The sequence below is a fragment of the Oncorhynchus masou genome, chromosome 9 (assembly GCF_036934945.1).
Source record: "Oncorhynchus masou masou isolate Uvic2021 chromosome 9, UVic_Omas_1.1, whole genome shotgun sequence".
NCBI lineage: Eukaryota > Metazoa > Chordata > Actinopteri > Salmoniformes > Salmonidae > Oncorhynchus > Oncorhynchus masou.
Genome location: NC_088220.1, coordinates 1,494,566 through 1,514,175, shown reverse-complemented (window position 1 = coordinate 1,514,175; position 19,610 = coordinate 1,494,566). Strand labels below are relative to the sequence as shown.

General features: G+C 44.2%; 1 protein-coding gene across 1 annotated transcript; it reads right to left on the bottom strand.

Moving 5' to 3' along the window:
• Positions 1–7,747: 7,747 nt before the first annotated feature.
• On the bottom strand, positions 7,748–19,413 carry LOC135545431 (cis-aconitate decarboxylase-like). Its single transcript, XM_064973038.1, has 6 exons — positions 19,206–19,413; positions 16,520–16,577; positions 15,413–15,600; positions 15,076–15,168; positions 10,829–11,034; positions 7,748–10,621 (listed from the first exon to the last, which is right to left on the bottom strand). Exons 1-6 carry the CDS (start codon positions 19,221–19,223, stop codon positions 9,676–9,678), a joined length of 1,509 nt encoding a protein of 502 aa, XP_064829110.1. The 5' UTR covers positions 19,224–19,413; the 3' UTR covers positions 7,748–9,675.
• Positions 19,414–19,610: the final 197 nt, after the last annotated feature.

Genomic DNA, 19,610 nt, shown 5'->3' with positions numbered 1-19,610 from the left:
TACTATAGGGATGTGTGTAGTGTAGTACTATAGGGATGTGTGTAGTGTAGTACTATAGGGATGTGTGTAGTGTAGTGTAGTGTAGTATTATAGGGATGTGTGTAGTGTAGTACTATAGGGGTGTGTGTAGTGTAGTGTAGTGTAGTACTATAGGGATGTGTGTAGTGTAGTGTAGTACTATAGGGATGTGTGTAGTGTAGTACTATATGGATGTGTATAGTGTAGTGTAGTGCTATAGGGATGTGTGTAGTGTAGTGTAGTGTAGTATTATAGGGATGTGTGTAGTGTAGTGTAGTACTATAGGGAGTGTGTGTAGTGTAGTACTAGAGGGATGTGTGTAGTGTAGTGTAGTACTATAGGATGTGTGTAGTGTGTGTAGTGTAGTACTATAGGGATGTGTGTAGTGTAGTACTATAGGGATGTGTAGTGTAGTGTAGTACTATAGGGATGTGTGTAGTGTAGTACTATAGGGATGTGTGTAGTGTAGTACTATAGGGATGTGTGTAGTGTAGTACTATAGGGATGTGTGTAGTGTAGTACTATAGGGATGTGTGTAGTGTAGTACTATAGGATGTGTGTAGTGTAGTACTATAGGATGTGTGTAGTGTGTAGTACTATAGGGATGTGTGTAGTGTAGTACTATAGGGATGTGTGTAGTGTAGTACTATAGGGATGTGTGTAGTGTAGTGTAGTACTATAGGGATGTGTGTAGTGTAGTGTAGTACTATAGGGATGTGTGTAGTGTAGTAGTACTATAGGGATGTGTGTAGTGTAGTACTATAGGGATGTGTAGTGTAGTAGGGATGTGTGTAGTACTATAGGGATGTGTGTAGTGTAGTGTAGTATTATAGGGATGTGTATAGTGTGGTGTAGTACTATAGGGATGTGTGTAGTGTAGTGTAGTACTATAGGGATGTGTAGTGTATTACTATAGGGATGTGTGTAGTGCAGTGTAGTACTATAGGGATGTGTGTAGTGTAGTGTAGTACTATAGGGATGTGTGTAGTGTAGTACTATAGGGATGTGTGTAGTGTAGTACTATAGGGATGTGTGTAGTGTAGTACTATAGGGATGTGTGTAGTGTAGTACTATAGGGATGTGTGTAGTGTAGTGTAGTACTATAGGGATGTGTGTAGTGTAGTACTATAGGGATGTGTGTAGTGTAGTACTATAGGGATGTGTGTAGTGTAGTACTATAGGGATGTGTGTAGTGTAGTACAATAGGGATGTGTGTAGTGTAGTACTATATGGATGTGTGTAGTGTAGTGTAGTACTATAGGGATGTGTGTAGTGTAGTACTATAGGGGTGTGTGTAGTGTAGTGTAGTGTAGTACTATAGGGATGTGTGTAGTGTAGTGTAGTACTATAGGGATGTGTGTAGTGTAGTACTATATGGATGTGTATAGTGTAGTGTAGTGCTATAGGGATGTGTGTAGTGTAGTACTATAGGGATGTGTGTAGTGTAGTGTAGTACTATAGGGATGTGTGTAGTGTAGTGTAGTACTATAGGGGTGTGTGTAGTGTAGTACTATAGGGATGTGTGTAGTGTAGTGTAGTGTAGTGTAGTACTATAGGGATGTGTGTAGTGTAGTGTAGTGTAGTACTATAGGGATGTGTGTAGTGTAGTACTATAGGGATGTGTGTAGTGTAGTGTAGTACTATAGGGATGTGTGTAGTGTAGTGTAGTACTATAGGGATGTGTGCAGTGTAGTACTATAGGGATGTGTGTAGTGTAGTACTATAGGGATGTGTGTAGTGTAGTGTAGTACTATAGGGATGTGTGTAGTGTAGTGTAGTACCATAGGGATGTGTGTAGTATAGTACTATAGGGATATGTGTAGTGTAGTACTATAGGGATGTGTGTGGTGTAGTGTAGTACTATAGGGATGTGTAGTGTAGTGTAGTACTATAGGGATGTGTGTAGTGTAGTGTAGTACTATAGGGATGTGTGTGGTGTAGTGTAGTACTATAGGGATGTGTGTAGTGTAGTACTATAGGGATGTGTGTAGTGTAGTGTAGTACTATAGGGATGTGTGTAGTGTAGTGTAGTACTATAGAGATGTGTATAGTGTAGTGTAGTACTATATGGATGTGTGTAGTGTAGTACTATAGGGGTGTGTGTAGTGTAGTGTAGTACTATAGGGATGTGTGTAGTGTAGTGTAGTACTATAGGGATGTGTATAGTGTAGTACTATAGGGATGTGTGTAGTGTAGTGTAGTACAATAGGGATGTGTGTAGTGTAGTACTATAGGGGTGTGTGTAGTGTAGTGTAGTGTAGTACTATAGGGATGTGTGTAGTGTAGTACTATAGGGATGTGTGTAGTGTAGTGTAGTACTATAGGGATGTGTGTAGTGTAGTGTAGTACTATAGGGATGTGTGTAGTGTAGTACTATATGGATGTGTGTAGTGTTGTACGATAGGGATGTGTGACGTGTAGTACTATAGGGATGTGTGTAGTGTAGTACTATTGGGATGTGTGTAGTGTAGTGTAGTACTATAGGGATGTGTGTAGTGTAGTGTAGTACTATAGGGATGTGTGTAGTGTAGTGTAGTACTATAGGGATGTGTGTAGTGTAGTGTAGTACTATAGGGATGTTTGTAGTGTCGTACTATAGTGATGTGTGTAGTGTAGTACTATAGGGATGTGTGTAGTGTAGTACTATAGGGATGTGTGTAGTGTAGTGAAGTACTATAGGGATGTGCGTAGTGTAGTGTAGTACTATAGGGATGTGTGTAGTGTAGTGAAGTACTATATGGTTGTGTGTAGTGTAGTGTAGTACTATAGGGATGTGTGTAGTGTAGTACTATAGGGATGTGTGTAGTGTAGTGTAGTATTATAGGGATGTGTATAGTGTGGTGTAGTACTATAGGGATGTGTGTAGTGTAGTGTAGTACTATAGGGATGTGTGTAGTGCAGTGTAGTACTATAGGGATGTGTGTAGTGTAGTGTAGTACTATAGGGATGTGTGTAGTGTAGTACTATAGGGATGTGTGTAGTGTAGTACTATAGGGATGTGTGTAGTGTAGTACTATAGGGATGTGTGTAGTGTAGTACTATAGGGATGTGTGTAGTGTAGTACTATAGGGATGTGTGTAGTGTAGTGTAGTACTATAGGGATGTGTGTAGTGTAGTGTAGTACTATAGGGATGTGTGTAGTGTAGTACTATAGGGATGTGTGTAGTGTAGTACTATAGGGATGTGTGTAGTGTAGTACTATAGGGATGTGTGTAGTGTAGTGTAGTACTATAGGGATGTGTGTAGTGTAGTACTATCAGGATGTGTGTAGTGTAGTGCAGTACTATAGGGATGTGTGTAGTGTAGTACTATAGGGATGTGTGTAGTGTAGTACTATAGGGATGTGTGTAGTGTAGTGTAGTACTATAGGGATGTGTGTAGTGTAGTACTATAGGGATGTGTGTAGTGTAGTGTAGTACTATAGGGATGTGTGTAGTGTAGTATTATAGGGATGTGTGTAGTGTAGTACTATAGGGATGTGTGTAGTGTAGTACTATAGGGATGTGTGTAGTGTAGTACTATAGGGATGTGTGTTGTGTAGTGTAGTATTATAGGGATGTGTATAGTGTGGTGTAGTACTATAGGGATGTGTGTAGTGTAGTGTAGTACTATAGGGATGTGTGTAGTGTATTACTATAGGGATGTGTGTAGTGCAGTGTAGTACTATAGGGATGTGTGTAGTGTAGTGTAGTACTATAGGGATGTGTGTAGTGTAGTACTATAGGGATGTGTGTAGTGTAGTACTATAGGGATGTGTGTAGTGTAGTACTATAGGGATGTGTGTAGTGTAGTACTATAGGGATGTGTGTAGTGTAGTGTAGTACTATAGGGATGTGTGTAGTGTAGTGTAGTACTATAGGGATGTGTGTAGTGTAGTGTAGTACTATAGGGATGTGTGTAGTGTAGTACTATAGGGATGTGTGTAGTGTAGTACTATAGGGATGTGTGTAGTGTAGTACTATAGGGATGTGTGTAGTGTAGTGTAGTACTATAGGGATGTGTGTAGTGTAGTACTATCGGGATGTGCGTAGTGTAGTGCAGTACTATAGGGATGTGTGTAGTGTAGTACTATAGGGATGTGTGTAGTGTAGTACTATAGGGATGTGTGTAGTGTAGTGTAGTACTATAGGGATGTGTGTAGTGTAGTACTATAGGGATGTGTGTAGTGTAGTGTAGTACTATAGGGATGTGTGTAGTGTAGTGTAGTACTATAGGGATGTGTGTAGTGTAGTACTATAGGGATGTGTGTAGTGTAGTACTATAGGGATGTGTGTAGTGTAGTACTATAGGGATGTGTGTAGTGTAGTACTATAGGGATGTGTGTAGTGTAGTGTAGTACTATAGGGATGTGTGTAGTGTAGTACTATAGGGATGTGTGTAGTGTAGTACTATAGGGATGTGTGTAGTGTTGTACTATAGGGATGTGTGTAGTATAGTGTAGTACTATAGGGATATGTGTAGTGTAGTACTATAGGGATGTGTGTAGTGTAGTGTAGTACTGTAGGGATGTGTGTAGTGTAGTGTAGTACTATAGGGGTGTGTGTATTGTAGTGTAGTACTATAGGGGTGTGTGTCGTGTAGTGTAGTACTATAGGGATGTGTGTAGTGTAGTACTATAGGGATGTGTGTAGTGAAGTGTAGTACTATAGGGATGTGTGTAGTGAAGTGTAGTACTATAGGGATGTGTGTAGTGTAGTACTATAGGGATGTGTGTAGTGTAGTACTATAGGGATGTGTGTAGTATAGTACTATAGGGATGTGTGTAGATCTACTGTCTCTAGTATAATATGACAGACCAGCTAGATCTACTGTCTCTATTTTATTAAGACAGACCAGCTAGATCTACTATCTCTATTTTATTAAGACAGACCAGCTAGATCTACAGTCTCTATTTTATTATGCCAGACCAGCTAAATCTACTGTCTCTAATATATTATGACATACCAGCTAGATCTACCATCTCTATTATATTATGATAGAAGCTAGATCCACTGTCTCTATTACAATATGACAAACCAACTAGATCTAATGTTTCTATTATACAATGACAGGCCAGCTAGATCCACTGTCTCTGTTATATTTTGCCAGACAAGCTAGATATACTGTCTCTATTATATTATGACAGACCAGCAATATCTATTGACTCTATTATATTATGACAGACCAGCTCGATATACTGTCTCTAATATATTATGACAGACCAGCTGTCACGGCTTTCGTTGTGGGAAGGAGGAGCGGACCGAAATGCAGCGTAGTTGTGATTAATTTTATTTAATACGGAAACTATACAGGATAAACTAACAATATAACAAACGTACGAAAACCGAAACAGCCCTATCTGGTGCAAAACACAAAGACAGGAACAATCACCCACGAAACACTCAAAGAACATGGCTGCCTAAATATCGTTCCCAATCAGAGACAATAATAATCACCTGATTGAAAACCGCCTCAGGCAGCCATAGACTATGCTAGACACCCCACAAAACCATAAGACAAAAACACACCACGATAACCCATGTCACACCCTGGCCTGACCAAATGAATGAAGATCATAATATATTTCGACCATGACACCAGCTAGATCTACTGTCTTCATTATATTGTGACAAACCAGCAATATCTACTGTCTCTATTATATTATGACAGACCAGCGATATCTACTGTCTCTATTATATTAAGACAGACCAGCTATATCTACTGTCTCTATTATATTTTGACAGAGCAGCTAAATCTACTGTCTCTATGTCACAGTTTTCTGTAGGCGAAAGAGAGTCAGACCTTACACTCTATTATATTAAGAAAGACCAGCTATATCTACTGTCTCTATTATAGTATGACAGACCAGCTCAATCTACTTTCTCTATTATATTATGACAGACCAGCTAGATCTACTGCCTCTATTATATTATGACAGACCAGCAATATCTACTGACTCTATTATATTATGACAAAGCAGCTATATCTACTGTCTCTATTATATTATGACAGACCAGCTAGATATACTGTCTCTAATATATTATGACAGACCAGCTAGATCTACTGTCTCTATTATATTATGACAGACCAGCTAGATCTACTGTCTCTATTATATTATGACAGAGCAGCTAGATCTACTGTCTCTATTATATTATGACAGACCATGTAGATCTACTGTCTCTATTATATTATGACAGACAAGCTAGATCTACTGTCTCTATTATATTATGACAGACCAGCTAGATCTACTGTCTCTATTATATTATGACAGACCAGCTAGATCTATGGCCTATATTATAATATGACAGACCAGCTAGATCTACTGCCTCTATTATATTATGACAGACCAGCTTGATCTACTGCCTCTATTATATTATGACAGACCAGCTTGATCTGCTGTCTCTATTATAATATGACAGACCAGCTAGATCTACTGTCTCTATTATATTATGACAGACCATGTAGATCTACTGTCTCTATGTCTCTATTATATTATGACAGACCAGCTAGATCTACTGTCTCTATTATATTATGACAGACCAGCTACATCTACTGTCTCTATTATCTATTGACAGAACAGCTAGAACTGTTGTCTCTATTATATTATGACAGACCAGCTACATCTACTGTCTCTATTATCTATTGACAGAACAGCTAGAACTATTGTCTCTATTATATTATGACAAACCAGCTTTCTAAATTATTTCATGACAGACCAGCTACATCTACTGTCTCAATTATATTACGAAAGACCAGCTACGTCAATATATAATATATAATATATTGTGATATACCTGCTACATGTACTGTCTCTATTATATTCTGACAGACCAGCTACATCTACAATCTATTTTATATTATTTCAGATCAGCTAGATCTACTGTCTCAATTATTTTATGACAGACCAGCAACATCTCCTGTCTGTATTATATTAAACCATACCAGCTCGAACTACAGTCTCTATTATATTATGTCAGACCAGCTAGATCTGCTTTCTAAATTATTTCATGACAGACCAGCTAGATCTGCTGCCTATTTTATATTCTGACAGACCAGCTAGATCTACTGTCTCTATTATATTATTATTTTATATATATTTATATAGTATCTATGCATTAATATTTGTATATATATATATAACACAAAATACTAAGACCAGGGCGTGACAATGTGTTAATATTACTATACATATATATATATATACCAAGTATCTATGTGTGTCACGCCCTGGTCTATATTTATTATGTTATCTTCATTTATTGAGTCAGGCCAGGGTGTGACATGGGTTTATTTGTAGTGTGTTTCGTCTTGGGGTTGTGTGGGGTGTATAGATTAGACTATGGCTGCCTGAGGCGGTTCTCATTCAGAGTCAGGTGATTATCGGTGTCTCTGATTGGGAACCATATTTAGGTAGCCTGGGTTCCACTGTGTGTTTGTGGGTGATTGTTCCTGTCTCTGTGTTTGTTACACCAGTCAGGGCTGTTTCGGTTTTCAACGTTTGTTGTTTTGTATTGTTCGTGTTTCGTCATAATTAAAGATGTATCGAACGAACCACGTTGCATTTTGGTCCGATCCTTGTTCCACCTCTTCGTCAGAGAAGGAGGTAGAAGAAACCCGTTACAATGTGTTAATATTATATATATATATATATATATATAGTATTTATGTGTTGTGTGTCAGGTAACATTCCCATGTTATTGTTTGCTTCTGTTCTTCTGATTCAATGAGGTAAATGAAAAGGATAAACAGATCAAGGCTATAATTAGTTTAATATAATTATTTAATGAAGATTCAAAGTATAGAATCATAATAATATACATGTTTGGTAGAATACAAGACAAACAACAATTCAACAAAATAGAAAATAAACTTGATAATAAAATCACATGTACATACACGTCCATCCTTCAAATTAATTGTGGTTACTGTCAACATCCACTCAGGACTGGAGAGATACGTTGTCATGGAAACACAGGGACCCTCATCGGGGTCATATAAATGGATACAACAAAATATACTGAACTTAATCATTTAGCTTTGATTGTTTATATAATTTAATGTACAGCTAAAGTTAATCACCTATAGACTCTCCCTCTTCCCTCACACTGGAAGTAAATTCTTCATTTTAACTTAATTTATGTTTGATTCTTTAAATTATTTTCTTGTCTCTTCCCTCACATTGGAACTAGATTCTTCATTGTAACTCAGCTGACAATGTAAAGTGTTAACATGATATTGTAAAAGGCAGAAACATCAACTGGTAAGGAGTTCTGTGACATGATGTGTGTGACCCCTGTCGCTCTGTGTGTGACCCCTGTAGCTCTGTGTGTGACCCCTGTAGCTCTGTGTGTGTGATCCCTGTAGTCATGTGTGTGATCCCTGTAACTCTGTGTGTGATCCCTGTAGCCATGTATGTGATCCCTGTAGCTCTGTGTGTGACCCCTGTAGCTCTGTGTGTGATCCCTGTAGCTCTGTGTGTGATCCCTGTAGCACTGTGTGTGATCCCTGTAGCTCTGTGTGTGATCCCTGTTGCTCTGTGTGTGATCACTGTAGCTCTGTGTGTGATCCCTGTAGCTCTGTGTGTGTGATCCCTGTAGCTCTGTTTGTATGATCCCTGTAGCTCTGTGTGTGAGATCACTGTAGCTCTGTGTGTGATCCCTGCAGCTCTGTGTGTGATCCCTGTAGCTCTGTGTGTGATCCCTGTAGCTCTGTGTGTGACCCCTGTAGCTCTGTGTGTGACCCCTGTAGCTCTATGTGACCCCTGTAGCTCTGTGTGTGTGATCCCTGTAGCCATGTGTGTGATCCCTGTAGCTCTGTGTGTGACCCCTGTAGCTCTGTGTGTGACCCCTGTAGCTCTGTGTGTGACCCCTGTAGCTCTGTGTGTGATCACAGTAGCTCCGTGTGTGACCCCTGAAGCTCTGTGTGTGACCCCTGTAGCTCTGTGTGTGACCCCTGTAGCTCTGTGTGTGTGATCCCTGTAGCCATGTGTGTAATCCCTGTAGCTCTGTGTGTGACCCATGTAGTTCTATGTGTGACCCCTGTAGCTCTGTGTGTGACCCCTGTAGCTCTGTGTGTGATCCCTGTAGCTCTGTGTGTGTGATCCCTGTAGCTCTGTGTGTATGATCCCTGTAGCTCTGTGTGTGAAATCACTGTAGCTCTGTGTGTGATCCCTGTAGCTCTTTGTGTGATCCCTGTAGCTCTGTGTGTGACCCCTGTAGCTCTGTGTGTGATCCCTGTAGCTCTGTGTGTGATCCCTGTAGCTCTGTGTGTGTGATCCCTGTAGCTCTGTGTGTATGATCCCTGTAGCTCTGTGTGTGAGATCACTGTAGCTCTGTGTGTGATCCCTGTAGCTCTGTGTGTGATCCCTGTAGCTCTGTGTGTAATCCCTGTAGCTCTGTGTGTGATCCCTGTAGCTTTGTGTGTGATCACTGAAGCTCTGTGTGTGATCCCTGTAGCTCTGTGTGTGATCTCTGTAGCTCTGTGTGTGTGATCCCTGTAGTTCTGTGTGTGATCCCTGTAGCTCTGTGTGTGATCCCTGTAGCTCTGTGTATGATCCCTGTAGCTCTGTGTGTGATCCCTGTAGCTCTGTGTGTGATCCCTGTAGCTCTGTGTGTGACCCTGTAGCTCTGTGTGTGACCCCTGTAGCTCTGTGTGTGATCCCTGTAGCTCTGTGTGTGATCACTGTAGCTGCTCCAGCAGAGGACAGCAGTCCTCCAGTCGGTCTAGTCCCTCTACTGCCTCTATCAGACCCTCCACCTTCTCTCTGGGAAGGACCACCCCAGCGTTGCTACGGAACTTCTTCCTCAGGCTCTCATTGGTCAAAGGGTTACGCCAGTGACCATAAAAAGTATCACAGCGTCCGTTCAGGACGTCCCCGCCCACCAGTGTCACCTGCACCTCGCCGTACATGCGGTCAAAGTTAGCGGGATTGTCATGGGGATGCTCGACGTGGACACGCCCCAGCAGGGAGTAGAGGTCGGGGCGCTGCAGTGCTTCCTGGGAGAATGAGTCCACGGTGACCTCTCCGTCCAGCAGGGCAGAGCAGGCGTTGAACTGGAAGGAGTGTCTGGCCTCATGCTCCGACTCCGGGAACGGACGATCAATGTACTTGGAGCGGGGAACCCTGAGCAGGATGTCCTGGACCTGACCTACGACCCCTGACCCCTGACCACTCCCCCCTGACCCCTGCTCCCCCAGCAGCAGTTTGTGTACGGCGGCAGCAGCGTCGGCCACCCAGTGCATCCCCAGGTGGGCCGGGAACCTCTTAAACCCTATATCCTGGTTCTCTAGGAGGAACTGCAACCCTTCTTCCTCTGGGGAGGCCAAAGGTTGTGGGGCGTAGTCCTCGTAGAAGGCACTGAACCCTGCGACCCCGGCGGTGTCATCCAGGACCCTGGGTGAGGCCTCCAGACCTCTAGAGGCCAGTAGAGCCGCCTCAAGCCCCAGCCGCGCTGCGTTGCCGATGTGGAGGGGTTTGGACTGGGTGGCGGCATTAGCCATGGGGGCTCCTGATAGGCTGGCAGCGATAGCCAGGGCGTGGCTACACTGGGAGTGTTCCAGAGAAAGGAGGCGGGCGCAGGCTGCTGCACTACCCAGAGTACCCACAACAGTAGGGGGGTGGAACCTGGAGGGAGAGGGGGTGGAGGGAGAGAGAGGTCAGATGTTAAGGAAGAACAACAGTAGGGGGTGGAACCTGGAGGGAGAGGGGGGGGGGGGGTCAGTGTTCACTCCAAGGTTCTGATGTTACATATCTCACCTCTTGGGGATGTGGTGGGTTAGTGTCAGGGTTAGGTTTAGGTTTAGGTTAGGGGACAGGGGTCAGAGTCCTTACCTCTTGGGGATGTTGTGAGCCTCATTGGAGAATCTCATCAGTCGTCCCTGGATCTCTATACCCACATTGAACGCAAGCAGGAAGTCCCGCCCACTAGGCTTGCTGTTACTGGGCAGCATATCGCTGACCGCCAGCAGGGCAGGAAGGACTGCCCCTGACGGGTGAGTGGCAGGGTGCCAGGTGTCATCAAAGTCCATGGAGTGGGCCTGGAGAACAGACACACAACAAACACAGTTAGCCTGGAGAACAGACACACAACAAACACAGTTAGCCTGGAGAACAGACACACAACAAACACAGTTAGCCTGGAGAACAGACACACAACAAACACAGTTAGCCTGGAGAACAGACACACAACAAACACAGTTAGCCTGGAGAACAGACACACAACAAACACAGTTAGCCTGGAGAACAGACACACAACAAACACAGTTAGCCTGGAGAACAGACACACAACAAACACAGTTAGCCTGGAGAACAGACACACAACAAACACAGTTAGCCTGGAGAACAGACACACAACAAACACAGTTAGCCTGGACAACAGACACACAACAAACACAGTTAGCCTGGAGAACAGACACACAACAAACACAGTTAGCCTGGAGAACAGACACACAACAAACACAGTTAGCCTGGAGAACAGACACACAACAAGCACAGTGATCCTGGACAACAGACACACAACAAACACAGTTAGCCTGGAGAACAGACACACAACAAACACAGTTAGCCTGGAGAACAGACACACAACAAACACAGTTAGCCTGGACAACAGACAAAGTGATCCTTGACAACAGACACGGTGATCCTTGACAACAGACACAGTGATCCTGGACAACAGACACGGTGATCCTTGACAACAGACACAGTGATCCTTGACAACAGACCCAGTGATCCTGGACAACAGACACGGTGATCCTTAACAACAGACACGGTGATCCTTGACAACAGACACGGTGATCCTTGACAACAGACCCAGTGATCCTGGACAACAGACACGGTGATCCTTGACAACAGACACGGTGATCCTTGACAACAGACACAGTGATCCTGGACAACAGACACGGTGATCCTGGACAACAGACCCAGAATAAAGACACCTGTTATTTACAGACTCAGTGGTTGATGGTAAATGTGTTGTCACTAATCCACAGCAGACAGCTGGTTAACCACAGCAGACAGTAAACAGTCAGAGAGTTATCTGGTGTAATAACTGGCAGAGTGACTGTGTAGTGACTGTAGAGACCCATGAATATAATAACAGTAGCAGGTCTGTCAGAGTGACTGTGTAGTGACTGTAGAGACCCAGGAATATAATAACGGTAGCAGGTCTGGCAGAGTGACTGTAGAGACCCAGGAATATAATAACGGTAGCAGGTCTGGCAGAGTGACTGTGTAGTGACTGTAGAGACCCAGGAATATAATATAAGGTCTGTCAGAGTGACTGTGTAGTGACAGGCCCATGAATATAATAACAGTAGGTCTGCAGAGTGAGTAGTGACTGTAGAGACCCAGAGTGACTGTGTAGTGACTGTAGAGACCCATGAATATAATAACAGTAGCAGGTCTGTCAGAGTGACTGTGTAGCAGGTCTGTCAGAGTGACTGTGTAGTGACTGTAGAGACCCATGAATATAATAACAGTAGCAGGTCTGTCAGAGTGACTGTGTAGTGACTGTAGAGACCCATGAATATAATAACAGTAGCAGGTCTGGCAGAGTGACTGTGTGACTGTGACTGAATATAATAGAGACCAGAGTGACAGGAATATAATAACAGTAGCAGGTCTGTCAGAGTGACTGTGTAGTGACTGTAGAGACCCAGGAATATAATAACAGTAGCAGGTCTGTCAGAGTGACTGTGTAGTGACAGAGAGGAATATAATAACAGTAGCAGGTCTGTCAGAGTGACTGTGTAGTGACTGTAGAGACCCATGAATATAATAACAGTAGCAGGTCTAGTGACAGACCCATGAATATAATAACAGTAGCAGGTCTCAGAGTGACTGTGTAGTGACTGTAGAGACCCAGGAATATAATAACAGTAGCAGGTCTGTCAGAGTGACTGTGTAGTGACTGTAGAGACCCAGGAATATAATAACAGTAGCAGGTCTGTCAGAGTGACTGTGTAGTGACTGTAGAGACCCAGGAATATAATATAAGGTCTAGTGACTGTGTAGTGACTGTAGCAGTAGCAGGTCTGTCAGAGTGACTGTGTAGTGACTGTAGAGACCCATGAATATAATAACAGTAGCAGGTCTGAAGTGACTGTGTAGTGATAGACCCATGAATATAATAACAGTAGCAGGTCTGTCAGAGTGACTGTGTAGTGACTGTAGAGACCCATGGAAGGTCTGTAGTGACTGTGTAGTGACTGTAGAGACCCAGGAATATAATAACGTCAAGTGACTAATGTAGCAGGTCTGTCAGAGTGACTGTGTAGTGACTGTAGAGACCCAGGAGTAGCAGGTCTGTCAGAGTGACTGTGTAGTGACTGTAGAGACCCAGGAATATAATAACAGTAGCAGGTCTGTCAGAGTGACTGTGTAGTGACTGTAGAGGCCCAGGAATATAATAATACCCCATAATGACATCCCAACACCCCATTATGACATCACAATACCCCATAATGGCATCAAAATACCCCATAATGACATCCCAACACCCCATAATGACATCACAATACCCCATTATGACATCACAATACCCAAAAACAGGTGTTAGACAGAATTTATTTAAAAAATATTGAAATATCACATTTACATCAGTATTCAGACCTTTTACTTAGTACTTTGTTGAAGCACCTCTGGAAGCGATTACAGCCTTGAGTCTTCTTGGGTATGACGCTACACCTGTATTTGGGGAGTTTCTCCCATTCCTCTCTGCAGATTCTCTCAAGCTCTGTCAGGTTGGATGGGGAGCATCGCTGCACATCTATTTTCAGGTCTCTCCAGAGATGTTTGATTGGGTTCAAGTCCGGGCTCTTGCTGGTCCACTCAAGGACTTGTCCCAAAGCCACTCCTGCGTTGTCTTGACTGTGTGATTAGGGCCGTTGTCCTGTTGGAAGATGAACCATGGCCCCAGTCTGAGGTTCTGAGCACTCTGGAGCAGGTTTTCATCACGGATCTCTCTATACATTGCTTCCTTCCTCTTTGCCTCGATCCTGACTAGTCTCCCAGTCTCTGCCGATGAAAAACATCCCCACAGCATGATGCTACCACCACCATGCTTCACCGTAAAGATGGTGCCAGGTTTCCTCCAGACGTGACATTCAGGCCAAAGCGTTCAATCTTGGTAAGCAGGCAACATCATATTTTTGATGTGCACAGACAGTCACTCGGTGGCCATTCGATGTTCCCATTAAGTCATACATCATCAGATGGCAATAGGCTAGATGTGTTCCCCCCATGTAGCTACAGCTCAAACACAGAAAAAATGGATGCTCACCTTGGAAGATGTTTGCTGTTTGTTGAAAACTTGTAAAATGAACATTTTGAATCTCAGAGCTGCTGATCAATAACGGAAGGTCACAGGCAGACAAATAAGACATCTGTGGAGTCCCGGCTTTCAGTGTATTACGTAATATGTGCTTATGTCCTTTATGCTTCACAACGCTAACCGGAATGTAGGTAGCAGCCATCTTGAAATGGGGTCATCGGCTCATTCTGTTCTTATAAATTCGTATGCCCATATATGGTAGTAAGTCATAGCAGATATTTGACGGCATTGATCAATAGCCAAGATACTCAGCTTTCCGCAGACACCCTGCTTCTGCATAGAGGGGCTACCGTTCTCATACCAGATTGAATTGAATAACAACATTCAAATACAGTCCCCAAATTTGGGGACTTCACATTTAAGAGGTTTTAAGTGACAAGTGGATTTTGCACCCCTCAAACACAGGAAATAGATGGCTGAAAATGACAGATCCTCAGGTGGGCGGGGCATGCTAGTATATCTACTAACTGTGTGTCTGTTCAGAACTAGTGTAAATATATCTACTCAACATGTGTCTGTTCAGATCTAGTGTAAATATATCTACTCAACATGTGTCTGTTCAGATCTAGTGTAAATATATCTACTCAACGTGTGTCTGTTCAGATCTAGTGTAAATATATCTACTCAACATGTGTCTGTTCAGATCTAGTGTAAATATATCTACTCAACATGTGTCTGTTCAGATCTAGTGTAAAAATATCTACTCACTGTGTGTCTGTTCAGATCTAGTGTAAATATATCTACTCACAGCCACTCCGTTGACGAAGGCAGCCAGGGTTGGGGAGAGTCTGGTTCCTCTGCGTCCGTACACACTGCTGATGTCATCAGGACCGTACATGTGCTGCAGAGACAGTAGGGGGGCGTTAGAGACACAGACAGACAGCCAGACAGAGGATAGACAGTAGGGGGGAGTTAGAGAGACAGACAGACAGACAGACAGACAGACAGACAGACAGACAGACAGACAGACAGACAGACAGACAGAGGATAGACAGTAGGGGGGCGTTAGAGAGACAGACAGACAATCTGACAGGCAGACAGACAGACAGAGGATAGGACAATAACGTTGTCTTCTGTTCTCTCACCTGACAGTGTTGCAGGGCCAGCTGGAAGACATGTGTGGTGCTGCCCAGTAGTCCCACTCCGATGGAGTCTAGGACCATCCTCTTACTGCGTTGGAGCACGGTGGGGGTCAGCTGGTGGGGCTGGACACCCTGGATGAACCTGCCAAAACTGTCTGTCACACTGTCCTCTGAGGCTGGATGATCTACCACTGGAGAGGTGAAGGAGGTGGAGGAGGAGGAGAGGAGGAGGAGAGGAGGAGGAGGAGGAGGAGAGGAGCAGGAGAGGAGAAGGAGGAGGAGAGGGGAGGAGGAGGAGGAGAAGAGGATATGGAGGAGGAGAAGGAGAGGGGGAGGAGGAGGAGAGGAGGAGAGGAGAGGAGGAGGAGGAGGGGGAGGAGGAGGAAAGGAGAGGAGGAGGAGGAGGAGAGGGGGAGGAGATGGGGAGGATGAGGAGAGGAGGAGGGAGGAGGAGAGGTGGAGAGGATAGGAGAGGGGTTGGAGAGGAAAGGGGAGAAGGAGAGGTGGAGAGGATAGGAGAGGGGTTGAAGAGGAGAGAGGAGAAGGAGAGGTGGAGAGGATAGGAGAGGAGAGAGAGGAGAAGGAGAGGTGGAGAGGATAGGAGAGGAGAGAAGAGGAGAGGGGAGAAGGAGAGGTGGAGAGGATAGGAGAGGAGAGGGGAGGAGGAGAGAGACGAGGAAAGAAGTCAGGAATGTTTTAAACCTCCCCGGTATGTTCCAAGCTCAGTACTGATGTCTGAACTGAGACAAGAGGAGAGGTTGGTATAGAACCAACACAGCCTGTATCTAGGAAGGTCTATATAGCCTAGTTCTATGTTAGTATAGAGCCGACCAACAGCCTCTATATATATATATACTGTCAGAAAAACACTGAGGACAGAAGAAGCTTAATGTGTGTTAAATTGAGAGAGGAGAGAGGAGAGAGGAGAGAGGAGAGAGGAGAGAGGAGAGAGAGATAAAGAGAGAGAGAGAGAGAGAGAGAGAGAGAGAGAGAGAGAGAGAGAGAGAGAGAGAGAGAGAGAGAGAGACAGAGACAGAGACAGAGACAGAGACAGAGAGAGAGAGAGAGAGAGAGAGAGAGAGAGAGAGATCAAGCTGAGCTGTTACTGACCATCCAGGGCTGACTGGTGGAGTCGTCTCAGCGTAACAGACGAAGGTCTGAAGGATCTCTGAGAAACACAGAAACAGACAGAAAACAGCATCATATCAAACCACAGCTTACTGTTGCATATGAGTTACTGAATGACAGGTTCACAGTGTGAATCAAAACATGAAACATTGATGTAGACTCTCTTCCTTGGTTACTAAGGCACAATACTCTGCCAGATACTGAGCCAGAGGGTTACAATACTCTGCCAGACACTGAGCCAGAGGGTTACAATACTCTGCCAGACACTGAGCCAGAGGGTTACAATACTCTGCCAGACACTGAGCCAGAGGGTTACAATACTCTGCCAGACACTGAGCCAGAGGGTTACAATACTCTGCCAGATACTGAGCCAGAGGGTCACAATACTCTGCCAGATACTGAGCCAGAGGGTTACAATACTCTGCCAGATACTGAGCCAGAGGGTTACAATACTCTGCCAGATACTGAGCCAGAGGGTTACAATACTCTGCCAGATACTGAGCCAGAGGGTCACAATACTCTGCCAGATACTGAGCCAGAGGGTCACAATACTCTGCCAGATACTGAGCCAGAGGGTTACAATACTCTGCCAGATACTGAGCCAGAGGGTCACAATACTCTGCCAGATACTGAGCCAGAGGGTCACAATACTCTGCCAGATACTGAGCCAGAGGGTTACAATACTCTGCCAGATACTGAGCCAGAGGGTCACAATACTCTGCCAGATACTGAGCCAGAGGGTTACAATACTCTGCCAGATACTGAGCCAGAGGGTTACAATACTCTGCCAGATACTGAGCCAGAGGGTTACAATACTCTGCCAGATACTGAGCCAGAGGGTAACAATACTCTGCCAGATACTGAGCCAGAGGGTTACAATACTCTGCCAGATACTGAGCCAGAGGGTTACAATACTCTGCCAGATACTGAGCCAGAGGGTCACAATACTCTGCCAGATACTGAGCCAGAGGGTTACAATACTCTGCCAGATACTGAGCCAGAGGGTTACAATACTCTGCCAGATACTGAGCCAGAAATATAGCAGCAGAGCAACAAGGTAGCAGAACAACAAGGTAGCAGAACAACATGGTAGAAGTTTCGCATGGTAGCAGTGCAACATATGGAAGCAACACAACATGGTCGCAGCACAACATGGTAGCAACACAACATGGTATTAGCACAACATGGTAGCAGACCAACATGGCTGCATCTCAACATGGCAGAGCAACATGGTAGCAGAGCAACATGGTAGCAACACAACATGGAAGAAACAGCAGGAAACATGGTAGCAGAACAACAAGGTAGCAGAACAACATGGCAGAACCATAACATGGTAGCAGCACAACATGGTAGCAGCACAACATGGTAGCAGCACAACATGGTAGCAGCACAACATGGTAGCAGCACAACAAGGTCGCAGCACAACATGGTAGCAACACAACATGGTATTAGTACAACATGGTAGCAGACCAACATGGCTGCATCTCAACATGGCAGCAGCTCAACATGGCAGCAGCTGAACATGGTAGCAGGACAACATAGAAGCATCACCTAATGGTAGTAGCACAACATGGTAGCAGCACAACATGGAAGCAACACAACATGGTAGCAGAACAACATCACAACATGGTAGCAGAGCAACATGGTAGCAACACAACATGGAAGAAACAACAGGAAACATGGTAGTGACACAACATGGCAGCAGCACAACATGGCAGAAGCACAACATGGTAGTGACACAACATGGTAGCAGCGCGACATGGCAGATGCACAACATGGTAGAGGCACAACATGGTAGCAGAACAACATGGAATCAGCAAAACGTTTTAACAGCACAACACCGTGGCAACACAACATAGTAGCAGCACAACATGGTTAAAGCTCAACATGCCACAGACAGGTTTCTAGGTCTCTAACCTCTACTAATATACAGGCAGGTTTCTAGGTCTCTAACCTCTAACCTCTACTAATATACAGGCAGGTTTCTAGGTCTCTAACCTCTACTAATGTACAGGCAGGTTTCTAGGTCTCTAACCCCTAACCTCTACTAATGTACAGGCAGGTTTCTAGGTCTCTAACCCCTAACCTCTACTAATGTACAGGCAGGTTTCTAGGTCTCTAACCCCTAACCTCTACTAATGTACAGGCAGGTTTCTAGGTCTCTAACCCCTAACCTCTAGTAATGTACAGGCAGGTTTCTAGGTCTCTAACCCCTAACCTCTACTAATGTACAGGCAGGTTTCTAGGTCTCTAACCTCTAACCTCTAACCTCTACTAATGTACAGGCAGGTTTCTAGGTCTCTAACCTCTAACCTCTACTAATGTACAGGCAGGTTTCTAGGTCTCTAACCCCTAACCTCTACTAATGTACTGACAGGTTTCTAGGTCTCTAACCCCTAACCTCTACTAATGTACAGGCAGGTTTCTAGGTCTCTAACCCCTAACCTCTACATTTACATTACATTTAAGTCATTTAGCAGACGCTCTTATCCAGAGCGACTTACAAATTGGTGAATTCACCTTCTGACTAATGTACAGGCAGGTTTCTAGGTCTCTAACACAATGAGGCAGTTGAACAGAAAGAGACCTATCCATTTCAAACTAAATAATATAAGTGTCATATACTGTAGGTTATGCCTGGTGACCATATTGACTACATGAGGCTTACCTGTACTTTGGAGAGCATGTCTGTCTGTCTGTCTGTCTGTCTGTCTGTCTGTCTGTCTGTCTGTCTGTCTGTCTGTCTGTCTGTTCTTGATCTCTTCTCTGTGTTTCTCCTCTCGCTTCTCTGTCGGCGTGGGATGGATGGATGGGTGGATGATGTAGCGTAGGTAGGGAGGATGCAGGTTGTCTCTCAGGTGAGCTCTGCCTGTCTTATATACTGCAGAATGGACAAAAGGTCTGAACTGATAGACAACAGGGAAAGGGGCAGGAACTTCCAAAACTCCGCCTCTACTCCAATCACAAGCGGAGATTTTTCCTCCTCCTCATCATCATCAGAAGGAAGTAATTGACTTCTTAGGTAAGGTATGATGTCACCACTCGGGTGGGACCAGGGGAACTCCAGAAACTC

What these genes read in the sequence shown, in the direction of transcription:
- LOC135545431 (XM_064973038.1), bottom strand. An exon ending in TGGCCCTGCAACACTGTCAG is followed by an intron (nt 15,169 to 15,412) that starts GTGAGAGAACAG and finishes CTGTCTCTGCAG; the next exon opens with CACATGTACGGTCCTGATGA. An exon ending in CCTTCGTCAACGGAGTGGCT is followed by an intron (nt 11,035 to 15,075) that starts GTGAGTAGATAT and finishes TCTGTTCTCCAG; the next exon opens with GCCCACTCCATGGACTTTGA.